Raw genomic sequence first — 9,047 nt, 5'->3', positions numbered from 1 at the left:
TAAAAAAAGAAAAAAGCCTTAAATGAAGTGGCATGGGCACACATGTCCATGGAGAAGAAGACTCAACACAGTAAAGAAGTCATTTCTCTTCTAACTACAACACAGCTGTAACTCAATTGCTTTCATAGTCCCAACAAGATCTTTTGTAGATATTCCCAAGACTATTCTAAAATTTTTATTGAAAGGCAGAGGAACTGGGAGAGCTACAACAATTTTCAGAAGGCAGAATAAAGCAGGAGGTATCCCTACACTATCTCAAAATATATTATACAGCTACCATAGTCAAGAATGTGTTGTACTGGCAGAGGAATAGATACATAATCCATGGAACAGAATAGAGCACCAAGTATGGCCAACTAATTTTTGACAAACCTGCCAAAGCAATTCAATGGAGGAAGGATAGTACTTCCAACAAACGGTTACTGCAAAAATTGGCTATCCATAGCAACAACAACAACAACAACAACAAATGCATTCAAAGCAAACTTCACAACTTATAAAGAAATTAATACACAATGGATTGGGGCATCACTCAGATGGAAAGGGGGATAATCTACTGGCGGTCATAAGCTTACTGGTCTGAAACAAGTTGGATCTTGATATAGCGTTCTGCTATCATGGGTATATACACAGTGTTGCATACAGAGGGAGGAGAAGTAATTGGCCCCATCCAAGGTTAAGGAGGACTTTACTGGGGAGTTGTTTCTTTCCATCAGACCCTACACATCCTCAGGATTATACTTCATTTTATAAGGCCTCAGTTTCCTATAACAGTTTCTAGAACAGAGCATTATTTTGTCATGCACACTCAGTGGTGCAAGTTAATTATCTGGTGTTCTGGGTGGCATAGCATTCTCCTCCTCTCTGGTTCATCACCCATGATAGGCCAGTAAAGGTGACCACTCAGAGTCTTAACTGTGCAAAATGTTCTGCATTCCTCAGGACACAGGGTTCCCTCTCTCCCAGAAGCCATGAATCTCCTGATGCTGACCTTCATGATATGTGGGTTACTAAATCTGGTGACCAAAGGTAATGGAACCCTACAATGGAGAGATGATGGAACTAGGAGGAGTTGTCGACCCTGGGCTCCCAGGTGTCTTGAAGGGGAAAGAGAGTCCACAGGAAAAGCCTTGGGCCAATAAAGAGCAGCGCAAGTGCTCTTATGATGGCATGCTGGCAGCTCCATGTCCCTGCTCTCTAAGAATCTGTTAGAGACATTTATGTACTTATTATTATGTACTTATTATTTTTGCTAAGAAGTGCATTTATGTTTCATATACAAGTATATTCTATACAACCATTCATAGACATAAACCATTCAACATAAAATTCCTAGACATGCACCTTATTCCTGTCTGCTTAGTGCATTGTCAAATTCTGAATATTGCAAATGTTTAAAATGAAGGAAAATATCTAAGTTTATAATATTTTCTATTTCTTTGACTATGGAGAAGTCCAACTTCAAATATAAATTTATCATGTATTTCGATTTTTCTGTGAAGTGTGTGGTTCTGCTTATTTTTCTCTTTTATTGTGAGGGCAGTAGATTTGTTTCCTGCTGATTTATAAATTTTTGCTTATAGGTTCTATTTTGCAACTTAGCTATTTAATGTTTTGAGTGTATTTTTCTGTTTTCAATTGAGATGGCACCTGAGGGTTTTGTAAAGAAACATTTTACCAAGCCAAACTGTCCATCAGTGGAGTGCTGTTAATAACTATATTTAAGTTGATGCTATCTGATTCTGTATCTGTTTTCCTTCTTTCTTTTTATTTTCAGAGAGAATTCACACGAGGGATAATATTTTGCCTAGATGGCTTATGTGCCTGAACTAATACCATTGTAATTCATATTTTTTAGATTTATGATTTTGAAATATTGGTGATGGAGTTCATAAGTCCTAATGACATAATAATTCCAGACTGAGGAGCTTTGAAATAAGTGATGGCTGCCATTCTAAAAAAAAAAAACAAAAAACATTAAGTTATAGATTATTCCCAGTCACCATCATTGTATTGCTTAAGCCATATTCTTGGAACTATCTTTGATATTCTAAGCTGTGAGATCCATATCTACCAGGAAATCTATTACAGCTACCTGCAAATTATGTCTAGAACCAACTGATCTCACCACCTCCATCCACTGCTACCGCTCTGATTCAAGTCACTATCATCTCTCACCTGTTAACTGCTTCCTCATAGTTTCCTCACAGGTCTCTGTCCTTCTACTCTTGCCTCCTGCCGTCTTCTGTCAAGATAGCATAGAGTGTGATCTGCTCGCACTGGAAGTCAGACCATGTACCTCTTCTGCTCAGATCTCTGCAGTGGCCCCCTCTTCACTCAGAACAATAACCAGCATCCTTACAGTGGCCCACCAGGCCCTCCATGATCTGGTGCTTATGACCTCTCTCACCTCATCTCCCACCACTCTAGGCTTCTAGTCCTTGCTCACTTTGCCAGAGCCACACTGGCCTCAGTGCCCTTCCTCAAACATGCCAGGCTTGCTCAACCCACAGAGTTCTGTTTTTTCCTCTGCTTAGAATGCACTTGCCCTACATACTGGTGTGGCTAATTCCTTCACCACCTTCAGGTCACCGTTTAATTGTCACCTTCTCTCAAGACCTCTGCTAACTGCTGTTTAAGAAACTGTCATCTGCCCGCATGACACACCAAATAGATTCCACTTAAATCTATTCTCACTTATTTCTGAAAACCACTTATCATCCTCTCACATACAGGATAATTTACTCGTTTTCTTTATTGTCTGTTTTCCTCTGCTAGAAAGTAAGCTCCATGTGATTTTGTCTGCTTAGTTCACAAATGTAACCCAAGCACCTAGAATAGAGTCTGTACCACAGTTAGGGACTCAAACCTCTGTTGAGTGATGGGCTGTACTTGAAATTTTAACTCTGGGGGGAATAGTTGAAAAGGAGTAGTGAGCAATGCAAGTGAGAGGCAATTTTAAAGAAGAATTGACAGAACAAGATGATTTAACGTGTTTGGGAATGGAGGAGAAATGCTGACAGGACTCAGATTTCGAGGATGGGCACCCTGGAGGAAAAATAAATAAATACATAGAGAGGTAATCTTTGTAGAAGTGAGGAATGAGGAAGCAATGTTTTACTTTGTCCAGGATGAAAGAAGTGGTACAGCTACCTTCGAAACTTACAGAAAATTCTACCAAGGGCAATAGAATTGGAGCCAGTAAAATAATAAGAGAACAATGAATCATTGGAGAAGTTGGGATAAAGCCAACATTCCAAGGGTAGGAAATAGAAGCCAAATTTTCGTTGTGCTCTCTCTCTCTATCTCAACCCACGAAAGGTACTTTTCATACTTTATCAAATTAAATGCAAAAAGGGTTGTTTTGAGAATTACTTGACCTTCTTCATACATCCTTGGCTTCCTCCAACATAGAGCCTTTGCACTAGCATTTCCTAGAATACACCAACCTTGGTGCTTCTCGGGCGGTTTGCTGAGAAAGATGGTCATATAGTTGCTTGATAAATGATCATACAATGGAACAGACTAGTTTCACGGTAGATGCCTATCCTCCCTCCTCCAATGAATTATCACGCTGCTTAGAAATCCTACTGTATTTCTTGTGTGAGCTCATCTTTCCTGTTTCCTAGACCACTTTTTTGCACTGACCTTTCTTTCTTTTCAATTCTCCTGCTCCACTCCTGTCTGTGATGTTCCCTCCCAGCTTAGGACTTTACCCCACATCTCAAGATTTTAAAAATTCAAATGGCACTTTTTCTTTTTACCGCTGCCAACACTCATACCAGTATGGCTTTGCACCCATCTTCTCTTTCCCTCTTGACATAGCTGAGGAAGTGTGCTTCTCCATATCACATACAGTCAAGTGCTGTATGTGTTCTTAATCCTTGTCACCTAATCAAGGACTATGCCCTTCTTTTGCCTCATTTCCCTCTTCTACGTTAATCTCTCCCTTTCTACTTGTTCCTTCTTAATATTTGCAAACATGCTCTCTTATTTCCCGGTTTTCCAAACAAACCTGAAAAACCTTCCCTTGACTCCATATTGTCCTCCAAGTACTTCTCTATTTCTCTGTTCTTCCTCACAGCTAAACTTCCTAAGAGTTTGGTCTCCAGGTGCTATTTCCACTTCTCATTCACATGTCAACCACTTCACTTCTGTTTCTCCTCTTCCTACCACTCTGAAGATTACCAGTGACACTCATCATGTTAAATGCAATGGAGGCTCCAGCTCCTGCTTTATCTCGCTCAACCTCACAGCAGTATTTGCCTACAAGTGTCCACGCGTTCCTTTAGGATACGTTTTCCTCACTTGCATAATCTAGCCATACCTGATACAACTTTCTTTGTATCCCTTTGGCATTTGCCATTTTCATGCACACCAGCCTGACCTGTGCCTGGCAGTATCCTCAAAGCATGGTCGATTGCTTGCAAATCAGTCCTGTATGGGGCAGTCCGGAAATGACAGGGAATTGTCAGCTCACTCTGGTATCATCTATCAACTACTGGATGGTGGAAAAATATTCCAGCTCCTCTGACCCTCAAGAAGGATAAATTGGACCTTTATCCTAGCCATACACTAATTGCCAGATTTCCCCATGGGGTCATGCTCTAGTCAATCACAGTGGTAACTAAGTGTATAACTCTCCTCTTTTGGGCTGTCTTATTTCCCTAACTTCCCCATTTCCAAACTGATTTTGGGATGTGGGGAGTGCTGAATGCCCTCAACTCATTTATTATACCGTAGTCAAAATTTATCCCAAGGTCTGCTTCTGGGAAAACTAATCTAATTCTCTAGTGTCTCATTCTCCTGTTTTGCTCTAAGTATCTGGCTGTTCCTTCTGAGCCTTCTCCTCCTAGCTGAGCTCTCTATATTGACATTCCCAAGAATTTATCTATGGCCCCCTTTTATCTCACATTATTCCAACACTATATGTACTTTATCTATAACTGTAGTTTTAAATACTATCCATAGCAATGATTCCACAATTTACATCTAGAGTCCAAACTTGTCTACTGAGTTGCTACAGCTATATCCTACTGCCCTCTGGACATCTGAGGTATATTGTGTCATATACCCCAAAACAAGTACTTGTAACCACCTTTTTCTCTTCCCTCCAAATCGTGTTCTTTCCTCTGTTTACTATTCTATGAATAGCAAGCATCATGAATCTCCCCTATATCAGCTCAGAAATGTACTAATGTACTTGGATTTCTCCATCTTCTGCTGACCTTATATTCAAACAATCGATGTCTTTAGTCTGTTCTCTTCTTTACAAGTCTCACAGCCCTAGTTCCAGCCATCCTCATGTTTCACCTGGCCAAAGCTTCTAACGTGTCTCCCAGATTCTATTCCTCCTTTTCCCTTATCTAATTTCCATGTGAAATCCTAGCTAACTGTCTAAAACATGAAGTATGTTAACTCACATGATGGTTTGAAATAAATAAAAATGCTTAATAATGGCCAAATTGACTAGGCAATGGCATGATTACTTCAAGCTCATTTTATCTCATGCCCCTTTGCTCTTTGCACATTATACTTCAGACTCTTCAGGTTTCTCTTAATACCTTAAAGACACTATGCTGTTTCTCAACACTGGGACTGAGCATTTGATGGTCCTTTCCTGAAATAATCTTTGCCTCCTGTGTATCCTGCTGCCTCCTTTCATCCTTCGTGCCTTGCCGTGGCTTAACTATTACCTTTACATATGTCTATCCTCTCTGTCTCATTTTCTTCCTCCTCTTCCTCTTTCCTTCTTCTCCGGTCTTTCTCCTGCCCCCTCCCGTCTCCTTCTCTCTCTCCTCTCCCCACCACCAGCAATTTCCTTGATGGCACATGTCACAGTTTTTAATAAACAGTTTTAGTTTTCTTCTTTGTCTCTCCAAATGGCTTGTGGTATTTGTTGTCATATTACTTTTGATGGCAATAGTAGTAGTTGTCAAACTTTGGAATTAATATTTGTCGTCTTGTGGCTAGAATTTTAAAATTGACTGCTTGTTTAACCCTGCAGCTGGCTGGTTTGTTGAAAGATGCTGGAAGAATGATGTAGGTCACTGCAGAAAACGATGTTTACATCTCGAAAGGTACAAACTTCTTTGTAAGAACAAGCTGTCATGCTGCATCCCCCTAAGCAGTGACCATCCATACACTCAGTGGCCAATACGTCCCACATTCGGTGAAGATGTAACTGTTGGATTTGGTACTCACGACGGTTTTCCTTTTTCTCCCATATCTGGGTTGAATGATGAGGTAACAATTAAAACAATTGAGACTGAAGAAACCACAGTAACTGGGACTACTACTTCCGAGAGAGATTCTCCCTAGACTTTGACAACTATTCCTGAGAGCGTCGAGTGTACAACATTTTCTCATGAGCCTGAGACAGCAGATCTATATAATCGTTGGGACTAATATCCAGGGAGCCAAGTCTACAGATGTTATTTCACCGGGGACAGTTCAATCGAGAATTGGATGACATAGAGGTGGACATAATGCTACTGCCCAGACAAGAACCGAGAGAGTTACCTCACAATTAGAAATGTATAAAGAGAAGTGTATAGAAGATATAGGGATTCTTTATTTTGGGCATAAATTCGTTCTTTGTTTTCCTCTGATATACTAATATACATGTGCTAATATTTGGCCTCAGGTGATATTTGTGTGTGTATTTTTCCATAATAAACAAACAAACAAACAAACACATAAATAAATACCACGGTTTTGAGTTGCCTGTATAGTTGAGACTGAAATTTTGATTTTAGTAATACCTGAAGCACTACTATCATATACGGAAGAACCTATGAAGGCACATAAAAAGTTCCAGACAAGTCCTCCCTTTCCTGTCCCTCTGTCCTCACCAGCATTTATTGTAAGTGCTGACTTTAAATCCCTCTTTGTATCACGAGGTCAAATTTTGTTTAATACTTCAACCCAAAACAAACCCAGTTTTAGTTAGAAACTACCTCATTCACCACAAACACTGATTTAACTAGATAGAGGTGCACATGGGACTTGCCTTAAAAGCACATCGTATTAAATTAAGAGGTACATCACAAATTCTAGTTATCTTTCCAATGCTCTTTCCACTCAAAAGTCTACTCAAAACTTCCAACTATGGTGGTCTCATTGCGTGCCTCTCCAGATGTTCATTTTGTCCACGAATACTAGTTGTGTGTAGGGGGTCTATGCTTTGTCTGCCTCTGTGCGTGTGAGTGCTGTTTGCACAGCAACTGGCGGATCAGCGACTTTACTCTCTGATATCACAGAGAAGTAGTTATTCACTCTAAGGTTGACTAATTATTAATGTGCTGAGCTAAGGCTGGTGTGCTACTGAGAGCCACAGTCCCAGATGCCTAAAAGTCTCAGAATCAAGAAGGCTTATTCTCTAATTCTTTTTATTTTCTTAGGGTCAAGCTGCCAGTGACCCCAGCTGTGCATTTGATATTGGCCATCAGGCCACTAACCTTTAAGTAGACCTCATATTCCAATAGATCGTGGGCCTCTTGTTGGCTGACAAACTATCCTACTTTGCCTGGGACTGAGGGTTTTCCCAGAACACGGAAATTAGAGTGCCAAAACCAAGAAAGTCTTTAGCAAACCTGGAGAAGGTGATCGACTTCTTTCTAGTGTACCTTGGCCTAAATAGCTCTTCTCCATTTCTTTGTATGGCTGACACCTCGTCACACAGGTCATATGCCAACCCTTCACAGAGGCATTCTTTCACCATAAAGACATCCCTAGGCCACCAGTCTGCCTCAGCCTAGAGTACTCTTTTTCTATACCTTTGCCTTAAATGTCACCTCCTTAGAAATAATCCTTGGCCACAAGACCACTTCTCACACTACTCTGCATTATTTTCTTCCGTTCACTTAAATTCTTTGAAATTATTTTGTAGATTTCTTTGTTCTCCTTCTGAATTATTTTATCATTTACTTACATGTAGCCTGTCATCACCACTATAATGTACATAGAGTCCTTACACTGTGGTCCTGTTCATGGCTGCGCCCCAAGCTGTTAGACCAGTGCCTTGCGCATGGTGGATGCTCAGTAAAAATTTTTGCACTTGTTCATGAAATCATCTCAATCAATATGAGAAGATCTGACAATATAAAGTAGTAATCTTCAAACTGGGATACTGGTTGCAACATTTTTTTCCAAGATATGCATGTTGATAATTTAAGGGAAATATTTTTTTGACCCTCAAGTTTTTAATATCTTGTGATACTCAGAGCATTCTTTTTTTTTTTTTAAATTCGGTTATAGTTGCTTTACAGTGTTGTGTTAGGTTCTACTGTACATCGAAGTGAATCAGCTATATGTATACATATATCCCCCCTTTTTTGGATTTCCTTCCCATTTAGGTCACCACAGAGCATCGAGTATAGTTCCCTGTGTTATACAGCAGGTTCTCTTTAGTTATCTGTTTTACACATAGTAGTGTATGTATGTCAATCTGAATCTCCCAATTCATCCCACCCACCCCCTTTTCCCTGTTGGTGTTCATATGTTTGTTTTCTACGTCTGTGTCTCTATTACTGCTTTGCAAATAAATTCATCTGTACCATTTATCTAGATTCCACATATAAGCATTAATAAACGGTATTTGTTTTTCTCCTTCTGACTTACATCACTCTGTATGACAGTCTCTGCGTCCATCCACATCTCTAAAAATGACTCCATTTCGTTATTTTTTTTTAAACATCTTTATTGGAGTATAATTGCTTTACAATGGTGTGTTAGTTTCTGCTTTATAACAAAGTGAATCAGTTATACATATACATATGTTCCCATATCTCTTCCCTCTTGCATCTCCCTCCCTCCTACCCTCCCTATCCCACCCCTCTAGGTGGTCACAAAGCACAGAGCTGATCTCCCTGTGCTATGCGGTTGCTTCCCACTAGCCATCTATTTTACGTTTGGTAGGGTATATATGTCCATGCCACTCTCTCATGTTGTCCATTTTCTTTTTATGGCTGAGTAATATTCCATTGTATATATGTACCACATCTTTATCCATTCATGTGTTGATGGACTTTTAGGTTGCTTCCATA

General features: G+C 39.9%; 1 protein-coding gene across 1 annotated transcript; it reads left to right on the top strand.

The window, feature by feature from the left end:
* Window positions 1-767: 767 nt before the first annotated feature.
* On the top strand, window positions 768-6,321 carry DEFB125 (defensin beta 125; the record flags this gene model as incomplete). The annotated part of the gene is made up of 2 exons (XM_082362347.1): window positions 768-1,127; window positions 5,974-6,321. Exons 1-2 carry the CDS (start codon window positions 972-974, stop codon window positions 6,319-6,321), a joined length of 504 nt encoding a protein of 167 aa, XP_082218473.1. The 5' UTR covers window positions 768-971.
* Window positions 6,322-9,047: the final 2,726 nt, after the last annotated feature.

This window comes from Balaenoptera borealis (genome assembly GCF_965194805.1).
Source record: "Balaenoptera borealis genome assembly, chromosome: 16".
NCBI lineage: Eukaryota > Metazoa > Chordata > Mammalia > Artiodactyla > Balaenopteridae > Balaenoptera > Balaenoptera borealis.
Note: the sequence above shows the minus strand (reverse complement) of the source record. Positions and strands in the feature narration are given on the sequence as shown.